General features: G+C 47.7%; 2 protein-coding genes across 4 annotated transcripts in view; one reads left to right on the top strand and one right to left on the bottom strand.

Annotated features, from left to right (window-relative positions):
- Nucleotides 1–2195, bottom strand: part of LSM14A (LSM14A mRNA processing body assembly factor) — a 61934-nt gene extending 59739 nt beyond the window's left edge. For all 3 annotated transcript variants that reach the window (XM_069082660.1, XM_069082659.1, XM_069082661.1), the window contains exon 1: nucleotides 1891–2195. In XM_069082660.1, coding sequence (XP_068938761.1) covers nucleotides 1891–2011 — 121 coding nt within the window. In that variant the 5' untranslated portion in view covers nucleotides 2012–2195. The remainder of the gene's footprint in view (nucleotides 1–1890) is intronic.
- A 170-nt stretch (nucleotides 2196–2365) lies between these two features.
- On the top strand, nucleotides 2366–14427 carry LOC138157153 (uncharacterized). The gene is made up of 2 exons (XM_069082658.1): nucleotides 2366–2510; nucleotides 12132–14427. The coding sequence occupies exons 1-2, from the start codon at nucleotides 2501–2503 to the stop codon at nucleotides 13874–13876; spliced, it is 1755 nt and encodes a 584-aa protein (XP_068938759.1). The 5' UTR covers nucleotides 2366–2500; the 3' UTR covers nucleotides 13877–14427.
- The last annotated feature ends 1047 nt before the right edge of the window (nucleotides 14428–15474 follow it).

Below are 15474 nucleotides of genomic sequence, written 5' to 3'. Positions count from 1 at the left end.
ATCAGAACCCTCAACCAAGGAAGTGAAGTATTATTTTCCCAGGGACCTTTTCAAAAAGCTGTTTTAATAATGCAATGTTATAATTAGACAAGGATAGTTTTGTGATACTTTTCTACTTCTTGCACTACTTTTGCTCTTGGAAGAAATTTGTGTTTGATTTTTTAAAAAAGAGAATGGCTTTAAAATACCTTCATAACTAAGAACACAAATATAAGACCACTAAAACTAACTAAAGGAGTAAAAAGTGAAACTGTCATGAAAAGCATCCTGCCACCCTATGAATTTGGTCATAATATACAGTGGGGATCAAATTGTGCTCCACACACACACAATGACATATAGTACATTTCTTTCACTATAACTGACAAGTTCTGACATGTTATCATTGTCTCTCAACAGTTATCGCAAGAAGGTATTCTGAAAAGGATCAGTAACTAATACTAATATTTTTATTCTCTGATCAGCGTGAAATAGAAAGTGTTAACTAAGAGGTATTTTCTGAACTTTGAAACTTTGGTTTCTACAACTCCAAGCACAGGTTCAATTAAAAGCTAACTACACCAAATAAATTGATAAAAAAAAAATTATACTTTTACCTTTCCTCATACTCTCAATTATTCCCCTCTTCCCCCAGGAAGACAGAACGTTAGAGAGAAAATAGGGATCACAACCTGCTTCCTAGGAGGACATCCTGCTATTGAGCAGTATGAGAGTCTCTAAGCCAAAAGGTCTGAACAGATTTATTCTCTTCATTTCTTTCTTCCAATCTAAGGAGCAAAAACATGTGAAAGGAAACAAAAACCAGACATCCTGTGGCAATGCTGAACGCTACCAGTAGGACAAGTCTCAAAGATATCCCAACTCAGAACTTCCCCCTTTTAATCACAAGGCTTCACAAAGATCCACGTTATCACTACATTGTCTATGCAGGTCTACTTTTACAACATTCATCTTAGACTCAACTCTCTTTTCAATCTGTTTCTAAGACACAGAAATGGACTCCGAGAGCTAGCTGAACTCCAGTCTTGTCTAGAGTAGTACGTTTAATACACACCCTAAATGGGTCATTGCATAAGCTTTTGGAACTATTCTGGTTTAGCAGGCAAATATTACTTTTCAAACAAGTTGCAGCTTAGTGTGTTATTTATAGTCTTTTTTGACCCTTTAACCTGCAACGTACACACTGAAATCTTGGCACTGTTCATATTTCCTTAAAATTTCACGACGCTGAAATATTTCTATTTGGCAATACAAAATACACTCTTTTCCAAATAAGAACGACACAAGGAATTATAGCTAATATTAAGGTTATGAAAACAGAGAGGTCATATTTATTGAAAGTTAAACATTTTTTTTTTTAAAAAACGTCCTAGCTTTTGTTTTGCGATATCTGGAGACAGTTATCGCGGAATTTTTGAGCTTGGAAGGGGCCTTGGAGATCATGTTTGACTGTTTCTGGTGACTCTCTTACAGGGAGTGCCTCGAAGCCCTCCCCCCACGCTGACCCCCAGTAATTTCACTGTTTGGAAGAGTGGCTTTTATGCCTAGGCCTCGCCGTGCTCGGGGGATGGGTGGGAGCTCAAAGGCAACTCTTGCGCCCGCCGCTTTCGCGGAGTCGAACCTGCGCGTGTAATCCCCGAGTCAGCGTCACATTGTGTGGGGAGGCCGCCCGTGAGGAGGCCCCCGCGGAATCAATAACCACCCCCCACCCCAGAAGCCCCGGCAGCGGCGGGCGGCGAGGGAAGACAGGCCAGCTCCCCGGCTCCCCCGCCCGAGGTCGGGGCCGCGACCCTGAGGGGCCAGGCCGGAGCGCCGAGTCCTCCCGCCCTCCCGCCTCCCCGCAGGGACGCCGAATCCGGCCCGCCCGCTGTCCGTCGACCCCAGGCGTACCTTTGGCGAGGGCCACGGTGGAGTTCTCCGTGTCGATGGTATAGAGGATGCCCTCGTAGCGGATCTCCGCCTTGGAGATAAGGCTGATCTTACTGCCGATGTAGGGGGTCCCTCCACTCATGGCGCCGCCCCGGCCCCCGCCGCCCCCGGAGCCCGGGCAGGATCCTTAGAGAGGCCGAACCGCTGCCGCCGATCCCACACCCACCCCCAGCTCCGTCCCACGACGAGCTGGCCCGCCTGGCCTCGGCCGCAGCCCGCTCCGCCGACTACTGCAGCCGCCTCTCTCCCAACATGGCCGCCCTCCGCTCCGCTCCGCTCGCCCCGCTCCGCTCGCTCGCTCCCTCCCCCACCCCCTCCTCAACCAGCCAAGTAGCCTTCCCTGCCCCCTCCTACAAGCCGCGGCGGTGGCGGCGGCGGCGGCGGCGATAGCGGCGGCAGCCGAGGGGTATGCTGGGAGGAAGCAATCCCGTTTTGTCTCACGAGATCTCCTCGGGTCCTACTCTTCTGTGTGGAGTAGTGGCTGCCGGTTCTTGAAAGAGAAGCCGGCTTGCTTCGGGTTCCTGTCTCGGCCGCGGGGAGCTCAAGCGCGTGTTAGCTCCAGGCCCAGGAAATGCGTTACGGTAAATGAAGCCCCTGGGGCCTGCCACCGTGCTTCTTCTTAACGCTGGGCAACCTGCCATCCTAGGGAACTCATTTACGGGGGTGCCAGGTTGGCTGAAGCCCCTGGACCCAGACCCCGCTTTGCGTGGGAGCTCCTCGGAGGCCTTTTTCGGGGGAGGATAGAAGAAAGCTATTCTTGAACATTTGGTTTCTATGCCCCTTAACCAGGGGAAGCCAGAACGTTTCGCAACATGCCCGCCAGCCTTCCAGTCTCACCTTGTTATGCAATATCTCCCTTCCCGCACTCTACACCCGGTCGTGCTGGCTTTCTTGCTGTTCCTCCTCACGTTCTTCATCTCTCATCTCTTTTTCTTTGCACTGGCCCATTCCCCATACCTGGAATGTACTTTTTCCTAACTTCTCGTAGAAATCCTTTTTTTCTTTCAAAAGGCTCAAATGTAACCTACTACATGAAGCCTTGCCTGATCTCTCCCAGCATCTAGTGCCTGCTCTCAAAAAAAATTACTGTGCGTTTTGGTATATACTTCTATATGTACTTCTTGTGCCCTCTTCCCCCTCAACTAGAATGTAGGCTTGTGTTCAAGTGCTTGTTTGATTGAGCGGCCTGATTGGTAGGATTTAGAACTGGAAGAGACCTCCATTTTAGGGATGAGAAAACTAACAGACCTGAGAGAAGTAATTTGCCTGTACTAACACAGACTTTTAAATTCTGGTATTTATTAAGTGCCTACTAAGTGCATTCATTCTGCTAGGGGATTAAGACAAAAAAGAAGTGCCAGGCAGGCATTACCCCTCCAGAAGCTTTTGTCCTTTTAGGGAGAAAAAACCTGTAATCTTTTAAGTAAAAACATGATTATTTGGGAAAGGTTGGGAGCACTAACAACTAGAGGGATCAGGAAGGTTCTCCATAGGTGATAGAACCCAGGTTGAAGCTTGAAGAAAGCTAAATATAATAAGAAGTTGAGATGAGGCAGGGAATATACCACAAAACGTGGGAGCGGGAGGACAGTCATTGCAAAGGCACAGACCCTACCAAGTGTGGGGAACAGCAAGTTGATCAATTTGTCAGAAACATAAGGATTTGAGGGGAAGTAATATGAAATAAATCTATAAAGGGATTTTGGAGTCAGATTATGTAGGGCTTAAAATGTCAAGCTAACAGTTTGTATTTTATAGTTTAGGCATTAGGAGGCTTGAGAATACATTTGAACAGAACAGTGACATAATCAGACCCGTGTTTTAAGAAAATTATTTTGACAGCTGTGTGGATGATTGATTGGTTTGGTCTCTCACTTGTTTTCTATAGATTTGTTTTTCTTTCCCTAAGTCTTTGATGAGACTTTGCACACAATCTACCATTCTTCCCTGTGAGATTTTACAAGAGTTTTTATTCTAAACTGTTGTTGTAATGTGCTGTCATCTTTCTCCACCTGGCAAGGTATTCTTTTTATGGCAACTAATTAATTTATCCTTACTTGTGATTTCATTGGTAGATTGGTAAGAAATAGAAAGTGAGGAAACTCTACCAATGAAGATCAGCATCTCTTCTGCAATTCTTAGAGTTCCTGGAGAGCTGAGAGGTTGTTACTTGCCCACTGTCACAGCCAATATGTATTCTAAGCAGGACTTGAGCTCCTGACTGTGAGACTAGTTTCTGTATATCAGCCCTTGGCAACTGATTTGTATTATCATTTAAACTTCTTTTGAAAAATGTTATCAGTGAAGATTGAAAAGTGTTATCAGTATGGATTTCCTCTGTCCATTTCCCATTTTTTTGCCTCAATAACTAGTTTAATTATGTTAGATTCTCATTGTTTAGTTGCATATTACATCTTTTTGCTCTAGTGTTTATTTTTCTAGCTTTGTGTTAGTTTTAATCTTTCTCCTGAAGAAAAAAGGGGGGAAAAAAGCACCTTAAGGTGGAGACTTTTATTTTTGTCTTTGTATCAGACTCAAGAACTATTTTAGTATGAGGCCTTTTTTGATTCTCCAAGTTGTTTCCTCCCCTAAATCATCTTATGATTATTTTCTGTATAGTTATAGATGTATATATTTCTGCTGAGAGAATCTAAGCTCCTGGAGGGCAGGGACTCTTCATTTTTGTCTTTGTTTAGAGTTGTCATCTCAAACTCAATATGTCTAAAATGGAACTACCTTATATCTTCCCATTCTCTTGAACACATCACCCTAATACTTGCCACATATTAGGGGCTGAATAAATGCTTATTGATTGATTTGATTTGATTTGGTAGAGCAAAATTTAGCCTTAAAGGTTCTCCTCCAACAATGTCTCATGTTCACACGTCAAAGTTACATGAGACTTTTTGACATTAGGAATCTTGTTTGAGAACTCTCATTGCAAATATTAAGTATAAAACAATGATGTTTGCTTGCCAGAGGTGTTCATCACTGTAATGGTGAGAGATACAAATTGAAAATGGATTCCCGAGAGATGGTGATGTTCTATAGATATCTAGTTTTAGTTGACATTGTGCTGATTGTATTGAGTTCCAGAACATTGGAAAGCCTCTTAAATGACATCCATTAAAAAAAAAATTGGCCTATCCACTTAGGAATAGCTAAGTGGATGAATGCCATTTACTCAGATATGGCATTCATTTGGATGGACTATCTATAGAGCTTGTCTATCAGTATATATGTATATCAGGAGCAGATACAGTAAATGGAAAAATAACATGAGTTGAGCAAGAGTAGGAGATTGGGTTTGTGTAGGATATTGTCCAGTGCTGTTATGACCCCAAGTATTCTTTTGATGGTTATTAGACTGTTAAGTCATAGGATACTGTAGTCTCCATAGATTTTTAAGTTGAGGATCACCCAAAGGGCGATGAGGAGGTATATGGTGAGTATGAGCAGATTGGAACAAATTAAAACAAGGAATTATAAAGGAGAATCTGTGTAAAAATGACATCAAAGGGCAGGTAGGTGGTGCAGTGAGTAAAGTGCTGGCCCCGGAGTCAGGAGGACCTGAGTTCGGTTCAGGCCTCAGACACTTAACACCCACACACAAAAAACTAGCCGTGTAACCTTGGGCAAGTTACTTAACCCAGAACTGCCCTCCAAAAAAAAAAAATGACATCAAAGAAATGTATGACTATAAAAGAAGATAAACTGGTCACATGGCAAGTGTAAATTATAGACAATTAGTATGCCTCATTGGTATCCTCATACTGTTAAGAAAACACAAAAAAGACTCCCAGGACATAGGGTGGACTCTCTGTGGCAAACTTATGAGAAGCCAGGGATCAGAGTAACCCAAAGTAGGCAGGCATGGTTGGCTTGCAATGAGCATTATTGGAAGCAACTTCCACTTAAATGAGATCGCAGAGCCACTTGAACTGAATTGTAGCTGTATGGAGGCTGAATAGGAGGAGAAAGTATTAAATAATCCTAGCAAGAAACAATGAAATGAGGGCCTGACTTAGAAGGTGATCATGTAAGTGAAGAGAAGTGGAGAGATTAAGGTGGAATTACCAAGACTTGGGAAATTATTGACTATGGAGGTTAGAGGTGGGAAGTGGTTGAAAGTGGCTCTGATGCTGAGAGCAAGGATGACTGGAAGGATGGTGATACTCTTATCAGAAATGGGGAAATTTTGAGGGTGGGCAGATACAGGGTAGAAGTAATAAATTCTGTTTTAGACATACTGAGTTTAAGATTTCTATCAGTTGCTTACATGGGACTGGGTCTCTAGAGAGCTTAGGACTAGACAGCTAGATTTGGAAACCATTAGCAGAGAGATGATGATTGAACCCATGAAAGCTGGTGAGATCACTAAAAGACAGAGTGTGGACAGTGAGAACAGTAATATTTCTCCACTGACAGGTGGGGGACAATGAATGTGGAATATTGCTGTATTCTGCTAGTTTGGTTTGTTTAAATTCTTTATGTTACAAGAAAATCTTTTGAAGTATATTAGGAAATGAGTGTTGCAAAAACAACAGACAGCAATACAATTTTTGTAGAAAGAGAGGAGGGTGTAGAGAAATGAGAGAGGACCCAGGACAGAACCTCAGGGGATGTCCCCAGTTAAAGGGCAGGATATGGATGTAGGCAGTGAATAGAAGGGTCAGAGTTTGAACCCATTTCCTGTGATTTTATATCCTCTTCTGATGGGGGAGGGGGAAGGGCTTTGGGCGGTGCCATGGTTGCTTTGAATGAATATGTATAAGCTTGATGGGGTGATCTCCATATAAGGCCATGGGGTGATCACCATATAAGGCTATAAATGTAAGACTGTGATCTGATTGGCTCGGACTCGCTATATATTTTCTCGTGTGAGAGGGCTCTCTCTCTCTCTCCGCCATGTAACTGTTGAAGAATAAACCACCCCGCTTCACTCCTCCGCCTTCTGTCTGGTGTTTTTCCCCGTGAGGGGCCGGTGACGACCGAAGACCCGGGATGGGTAAGTAAGAGGGCCGTAGGGCTAGTCGTCTAGATCTGTTGTGAGGGCAAACGCCCGCAACAGATTTTGGCGCCCAACGTGGGACTGACCCTTCGGGACGACTAGCTGGCGGACGGCCTGCTGGACGCAGCTGGTCTGCTCCAGTCGCCAGGCAGCCTCGAGGCCACTGTAGCCTCGGGAAGAGGATAGGATGGGAACAGGGCATAGTATCCCTGTATTTAGGCCGGAGGAGAAGGGGGTGATAGCGGCGCAACTTTATAAGCTTTGCGCCCAAAGGGGGGCAAAAATCCCCATTAAGACCTGTAGGGAGTTTATAGATAAGATCTGGGACATATGCCCTTGGGTCAGGCATGTCGGCATACAGGCCGATAGATGGAGAGTTGTGGGACAGCAGATGGCAGCTTTTGAGAATGGCTGCCCTGGTTCGCTAACACCCACTGATTTTTCGGTCTTTAAGATATTGGACGCGGCATTGAATCCTTCCCCGATTGCCGCTTCCCGGTCCTTGGCCACACAGGTGGGCTCCTCATTAGCCGGGTCAGATTCAGAGTTAGAAAAAGGGAAGAATAAGGAATTGAAGGACCCAGGGGGCTTCGGTCAATATCCGTGGGAGGACTTAAGGGCTGTGGTAATGAATCAGGCGGCGGATAGTTCCGCTAGCAGTTCAGAAGGGGAAGATGAAGGTAAAAGGAGTGGGCGCCAAGATGGCATATGTCGCCCCTCCCTGCCCTCCGCCCCCGCCTCCTCATTATGAGAAAAGGCAAGAGGCGAATATTTGTGAGGGAGAGGGGTTAATAAGGCGGAGCCTCCGTGTGGCGGCGGAGGCGGGCGCGGAGGTGGACTTCGCCTCTTGGGATGTCTATCCCATTTTGACTGATCCCCTTACGGGTCAGCGTACTCATTCTCCCATCACATATAAGACACTGAAAGAGTTCAAAGAGGCGGTGACTAAGTATGGCCCTTCTTCACCTTATGTTAGGAGGCTACTTATGAACCTAGTAACCGCTCACCCCTGGACCCCGGGGGATTTTGACGAGCTAGCTATGTCCTGTCTAGACCCTGCTATGCATCTTGCCTTCCAGGCACAAGTGAAGAGGGAGGCCCGGCATTTGGCCCGACTTAGACCCGGCAGGGCCCCTCAAGACACTGAGCACTTAATTTGTGGCACTGGCCATTTTTCCAACCCGGCCGTGCAGGCAGCCTATGGGCAGTTAGAATTAGATGATGTCAAGGCTGCACACATAGCGGCCTGGGAGAAGGTTTCTGCCAAGGGTATGACAGGGGGCCCTAAATTAGTCGGCCTGAAACAAAGACCTGATCAGACCCCCCTTTCTTTTGTTAACCAAGTTCAGGAGACGGTCCATAGGACCCTAGGCAGCGGCCCTGGAATGGACATACTCATTAAGCAGTTGGTTAAGGAAGGCTTGCGCTCCAGGGAGGCAGCTGCGGTGGCATCCCTGCCATCGGAGGCCCCCTTGGAGGACGTCATAGATAAGTTAATGGACCTGCCCCCGGAAAATCCGATTGCACAGTTGGTTTGCACTGCCCAGGATAGGGACCGCCAGCTTGTACAGGTGCTGGAAAAATTGACAGTCTCGAATACAGAGAGGGAACAGAGCCTCTTGGCGGCTATACAACAACTCAGCTCGTCAGCCCAGAAAGGTCCCGGCAAGCAGGCTTGTTTTCAATGTGGTCAATACGGCCATTATAAGGCCCAGTGCAAAGCCACCTCCAGGGGAACACCTCCTAAGTGTTTTAACTGTGGACGCCTTGGCCACATAGCGCGGTTTTGTCGCGCCAAGAATAAACAGGGCAGCGAACAAGCCCCTTTGGAGACCGGGGTCTCCCCCGGATCTCAACCGCAGGGAAACGGTGGGTGGAGGGGCCCAGCCGCAGGGCCCCTCCCCCATCCTCGTTAGGCGGCAATTATCCTCAGTTTGTAAGAGTCAGGGCCTCTCCTGGAAAACAACCCTCCATCTTTACACTTCCCCCTGGAGAGGCGATAACAGTCCCTGCCCATTTGCCTTTCCACCCAGCTGTAGTGACCGGCCTAGAAGGCTCTCCTGACTTTGAGGTCCCCACCCAAGTAGCAGAGGATATGGAAGCAGTGTTGACCCTGTTTAATCCACACTGCACCCCCGTCTCTATACGGGCTGATCAGATCATTGCTAAGGCGTTTCCCTTCGGCCCCTCATCCCAGCATCCTTGCCAATTGAATTGGGCTCGTTCCATCACTTTGAATCGTCCCACTTTGATTATTCATGTTGAGAATTATCCGATCTTAGGGATCATTGATACGGGGGCTGATTGTTCAGTCATTAATTTGGATCAGTGGAGGAAAGAATGGCCCTTGATGGTTGCATCCACGCCAGTCCAGGGAGTGGGGGGGAACAAGAGAGCTCAGAGATCGGCTCGTGCCCTCTCGTGGTCGGTGGATGATAATGCAGGCAGGTTCACTCCTTTGTGTCTCCCCGAGCTGCCTTATGCTCTGTGGGGGCGGGATGTCCTTGCGCAAATGCAACTCTCCTTAGTAACCCCGGACTGCTTACCGGGAAATGGATAGGGACCACTCTCGATTTGAGCTTCGCCCCGAAACTGACCTGGACGAATAACCGCCCGGTCTGGGTTGAGCAGTGGCCCCTTAAAGCCGAGAAGCTCACTGCTTTACAAAAAATTGTTGGCTCCCTTTTGCGGAATGATAGGATTGAACCCTCCTTTAGCCCATATAATTCCCCAGTTTTTGTCATTAAGAAGAAATCAGGAAAATGGAGGATGCTTGTAGACCTCAGAGCTATAAATGCCTGTTTGCTCCTGATGGGCTCATTACAACCTGGCTTGCCTATGCCCGTAGCTATCCCCCAAAATTGGCATATCGCAGTCATTGATATTCAGGACTGCTTTTACAGCATTCCCCTGCACCCTGGGGACAGGGAGAAATTTGCCTTTTCTGTACCCTCTATAAATTTCCAGGCTCCCTCTAAGAGGTTTCAGTTTAAGGTTCTGCCCCAAGGAATGGCTAATAGCCCTACCCTCTGCCAGTTCTATGTTGCCCAGATCTTGGAGCCAATTAGGGATCAATACAAAGAGTTCATAATTATCCATTACATGGATGATATTCTTGTTGCTGGCCCTACAGCTGGAAAGGTGCAGGAATGCCTTTCCTTCATGATGCAGACATTGGCTCAACAGAATTTTGTTATAGCTCCCGAGAAGGTATAGAGGCACCCCCCCTATGAGTATTTGGGACACAGGATTACCGCTAGTACTGTTCAAAGGACCTTGCCTCCTATCAAATTGAGGGCTTATAAGACCTTGAATGACTTCCAGAGGCTGGTTGGCGCCTTCCAATGGATTAGAGCCACAGTCCCCTTGCCTGCCAGTGTGATGCAACCTTTGTATGAGCTGCTCCGAGGAGACTCTTCGCTGAGTTCCCCTAGGAGTTGGACCCCAGAGGCGGTTCAGGCAGTCGAGGAGGTTCTGAAGAGGGCCCAGACCACCTTGACTCGTTACATTCCCGGCTCTCCAGTTTATTTCCAAGTACTGAGTGACAGCGGCCCACAGTGGGGCTGCCTGTTCCAAAAGCAGGGATGTCTAGAGTGGTTGTACCCAAAGGTGGGCAAGGCGTCCCTGGTGGATAAATGGGAGGCTTATTGCCTTTTTGCCCTTCAGGCTTTACATCGTTGTCGTTGCCTGTTTGGGTGCGACTTTGCCTTGAATTGCTCCATTTCCCCGGAGCTTGCCATGACTTTAGCCCAGGAGTCCCTGTCCTGGGCGACCCTTCTGACTTCGGTGAGGACTTGTAAGGTCTCTCGCCCTGCTTTGCTCCGTATGTTTGCCTCTTTGGAGCTGAGACCCCCTATACCGGTGGTGTCTGGCGTGCCCGTGCAGGGCCCTAATGTTTTTACTGATGCAACAAAGGACCGCCGCGCAGTAGTTCATGATCCGAGTGTTCCCCACACCTGGCTTTTCAATACTCCATACACATCCACCCAAAAGAATGAGCTGTTTGCTGTGCAACAAGCCCTTCGGCTATATGCTGATGTTCCTTTTAATTTGATTACAGACAGCCAATATTGCGCCCTCATGCTGCCCCGCCTCCCTTCCGCGTATATTTCTCCGCGCACTGCGGTCTTGAGGCTCCTTCAAGAGGTTCAGGAGCTACTTCATCTTAGGCGCCACCCTCTTTATGTGCTGCATGTTCGGTCGCACATTACTGCTGTGGGTCCCATTTACTCTGGGAACGCACAAGCGGACCAGGCCCTCCATGCAGTTAGCCTTTCCCCACCCTCTCTCCCCCCGAAAGATTCCCCTGCACAGTTGGCACATGCTAAGTTCCATATCTCAGCTCGGTCTCTTAGGGCTCTTTATGGTGTGCCGAAGAGCGAGGCTAGACTTATTATCCGGTCATGTATTGTGTGTGCCCCCTTCCGCCCTCGCATTAAGGAGGACGCATTTAACCCCCAAGGTACTGCCCCCAATGAGCTTTGGCAAATGGATGTTACACATCTTGGCTCTAAGTTTATCCATGTTTGTGTTGATACCTTCTCATCTTTTGTCTTTGCTTCCCTGCAGCCTCGTGAGTCGACCAGAGCTGTTATTGCCCATCTCTATGAAATGATTTCTATCCTAGGAGTGCCATTAGCCTTAAAGACTGATAATGGCCTGGCATATACTTCCAAGGCTTTTGCCTTGTTCTGTACTGAATTTTCTATTCAACATGCTACAGGCCTCCCCTACAACCCTACCGGGCAAGCCCTTGTTGAACGGGCGAACCGTACACTTAAGACCATCCTGTTTAAACAGAAAGGGGGAATATGCAGGTCGGTCACTCGTCAAGAGTTGGCCCAGGTTGTCTTTACCTTAAATTTCCTGCAAGTTAGAGATGATGGCACCACTGCCGCCATGAGGTTCTGGAGCACCTCCGGTGAGAACACCACCTCTTCTCCATTGACCCTCCCCGCACCTAACCGGGCACTGCCCGGTTCCAGGGTAATGTGGCAGGATACGGGGGGCCAATGGCACGGCCCTGTAAAAGTGGTTGGAAGAAGGCCCGGCCACCTTTCCTTTTTTCCAAATAATGACCCAACAGCGGTACAGCAATTGGTGCCCCTTCACAAAGTTAGGGATCTTGATTAAGGCACCACCCCCGACAGGTTGGGGGGTGAGGAGAATTCTTGTTCTTCTTGTCTTTCAGATTGTCAACTCACCCTCCTCATCTTGGGTCTCCTTGCTGAGAATGCCGTGACGGAATTACGCTGGGGACTGCTTTCCACCTTCCCGAGACCCATGCCTGTGACTTCTTCGGCACAAGTTTTTCCTCGTTTATTTACAGTTAACAACACCCTTAAGCTCCCTGTTCTGCACCTCAACAACGACACCAGGCCGGTGGAAAGTAACAGGACAATATCACTTAATGGGACGTTATGTTTTCAAATCACACCCACAGTCGATCCGGAACTGTCACCATGTGTCGGGCTATTTCCTCAAGAGGCTGTGTGGTCTGACCGCCTTAACTTTACAAGCAAGAGGGTGAACGGCTCCTTATTGAGAGGACTTTGGCCAGCCCGCACAATGATTAGAGCGAAGGATAACAGTGGTCTCCTTTGTGGAGAGGGCGGAGGGGAGTGGCGGCCCCAGCCCAGCGCCCAGCCTCGCTGTCGGCCCTCCCGCCACAAGGATTTTTGGCCCTGGACGGAGTGCCAGTCACCCGCAGCTGTCCCTGTGCACCCGTTTTTTACCTTTTCCCCTCCCATCCCTTCTGGTAATGTTACTGCGGGTGTGGCAACCAACTGGACTTGCCAAGATGCTAAACCTCTTATGTCCACTGTTACCTCCGATACAAACTCGCGTCACCTTCATTATGAAGATCCTGGGGTCACTGCAAACCCTTTTGATTTGTGGTTGCTCTGTGGGGAGGGGGGCGCTTGTTTGGATTTGCGCCCCATGGCCATGCTGTGGGGTGGGGTCATGGGGTGGGGAAATGGTACATGGACAGAACTGGACCCCTTCGATTTTAATATGTCAAGGCCGGTCAAGCACGTACAGATATCACCCACGCCTGTCTGTGTTTGGCAACCCTTTCTGTTTTTGGTTTCCAATCGGACAGGACATAATGAGTGTCTTCTCCAATGTAAGAATGACTGCTTTTATTCTTCCTGCTGGAATGCTCAAGCATTCCCATTGGCAGTTGTCCTCCGCCTCCCACGGTGGGTTCCCTGGCCACTTAACATTACCAATTCTGCTTTGCAGTTAAGGCCCAAAAGAGATTTCGGCATTTCTGCTGCCATTATTGCCGCCATTGCTGTTGCTGCCGCTGCGGCTACTGCAGCAGCCGCCAGTTTGGCTTATGCTGTGCCGACTGCGATGGCGGTTGCCAATCTGAGTGCCTCCGTTACCATGGCCTTGACAGCCCAAGAGGGAATAAATGGGCATCTGTATACCGGAATGATGCTTCTGAATCAGAGGGTGGACCTGATTCAGGAGGAGGTTGATGTCCTCTGGGAGGTAGCCCAAGTTGGATGTACCCTGCGTATGCCTGGTTTATGTGTTACTCCCGTTTTGTATGAAAACTTTACTAGAGCAGCTAACCTGTCCCGTCAACTTTCCGCTCTCCTCCTAGGCAATTGGTCTGCCGAATACGAACAACAGATAAGACAATTAAGACTGGCTATTGCATCGGTGAATTCCACCTCTGTCGATCCTGCCGTTCTCTCCGGACTGTCTAAGTGGCTGCATGATGTTACAACCTGGTTCTCACAGTGGGGAGGCTTAACCTCCTCCACCGTGGTGTTTGTTCTTGTGATTATTTTGCTTTTGTATTGTGTTTGCAAGCTACGGCGCCGTCAGGATGGCTACATGCTTCTGACCCAACAGGCCCTTTTTACCCTCCAAGAGGGGGGAGATCCTCAGGTATGGTTCCAGGCCATGGAGGACGTGTGACACCTGGGGTAAGACGGGGGTGACTCCATGACGGGCAACTCCTCCCTCCTCGGCCGCCTAAGACAGGACCCAGGGTGTCGGTGTCCTATGACGGGTAAGGTTCGAGTGAATCGGAGGTGACCTAAGCCAGAGGCCCCCGCACCGCACGTCAGAGTCCTTGGGACAGGACCCCTGAGTGGTAATGGGATTTTTCCGTGGTCTTTCGGGCAAGAAGCATGGTCACCTGTGTCACCTGTAGCGAGAAGCTTAGCAGTCTGCACTGCCAATTCTTTTGACATATAGGATTATCGTTTGCTTTAAAGAAAAAGGGGGAGTTGATGGGGGAGGGGGAGGGGCTTTGGGCGGTGCCATGGTTGCTTTGAATGAATATGTATAAGCTTGATGGGGTGATCTCCATATAAGGCCATGGGGTGATCACCATATAAGGCTATAAATGTAAGACTGCGATCTGATTGGCTCGGACTCGCTATATATTTTCTCGTGTGAGAGGGCTCTCTCTCTCTCTCCGCCATGTAACTGTTGAAGAATAAACCACCCCGCTTCACTCCTCCGCCTTCTGTCTGGTGTTTTTCCCCGTGAGGGGCCGGTGACGACCGAAGACCCGGGATGGGTAAGTAAGAGGGCCGTAGGGCTAGTCGTCTAGATCTGTTGTGAGGGCAAACGCCCGCAACACTCTTCTCTTTATATTGTACCAGTCTCTGAAGTAAGCTCATTCTTGTATGGGAGGTGACAGAAATGTTATTATCTCTGTTTTATAGATGGGGAAACTGAGTCCCAGACAGGGGAAGAGATTTACCCAATATGGAAAGAGGAGTGAATTTGGAGTCACAAGGCTTGGGTTTGAGTCCAGGCTCTGTCATTCTCTTTGTAACAAGGGACAAGTTACTTAACATCTCTGCCTTCCAGTTTTCTCCTTTATGAAGCTTTGACTAGATATTGTTCTTGGTTTCATAGGACTATGACCATATAATCTGGAAGGTTCCTTATAGCTCTAAATCCCATGACCCTATTAAGTCTCTGACTTGGCACTTAAACTCAGATTTTCTAGCTGAATTCCTTGTCCTTTTCACTATACCACTGCATTAGATTAGCTAAAAGTATAATTTTATAAGGCAATAATGTGATGATTATTGACTTTTTTTCACATATGCCCTAGAAAGTCAACTGTTTTTTTTCCTATACAATTCCTCCTTGCCTCCATTAAACATCTGCAACTCCCTGAGGGATCTGATACCTATCTTATCTGTTTTATTTATACTGGAAGATACTGTCTTCCTTAGGATTTTAAGTGTCTTTTTGAAATTATATCAAGTTACTTGATAAAATTTTTCTAGAAAGACAGGTAGAGAGCAACAAGTTTTTAGTACAACAGTTTTTGATTTATATTTGTAGATACTTTTATTATACTTACCCTCTCTCTAAGCTAAAATAAGCCTTCAAAACTTTGGGAAGGGACTCTTATGCTTGGGGCATGCCAAAGGATTTTGGGCAGCCTGCAAAAACAGAGGAAAACATCCTTTGTAGGTAGAGGAAATCCTTTGGCGGGCTGCAGGTTGTTCAGGCCTACTCTAAGCTATCTTCCACATAACTGCCAAAGT

The sequence above is a fragment of the Petaurus breviceps genome, unplaced genomic scaffold (genome assembly GCF_028583685.1).
Source record: "Petaurus breviceps papuanus isolate PSGF00001 unplaced genomic scaffold, PetGlider_PUasm1.0 171, whole genome shotgun sequence".
NCBI classification, from domain to species: domain Eukaryota; kingdom Metazoa; phylum Chordata; class Mammalia; order Diprotodontia; family Petauridae; genus Petaurus; species Petaurus breviceps.
Note: the sequence above shows the minus strand (reverse complement) of the source record. Positions and strands in the feature narration are given on the sequence as shown.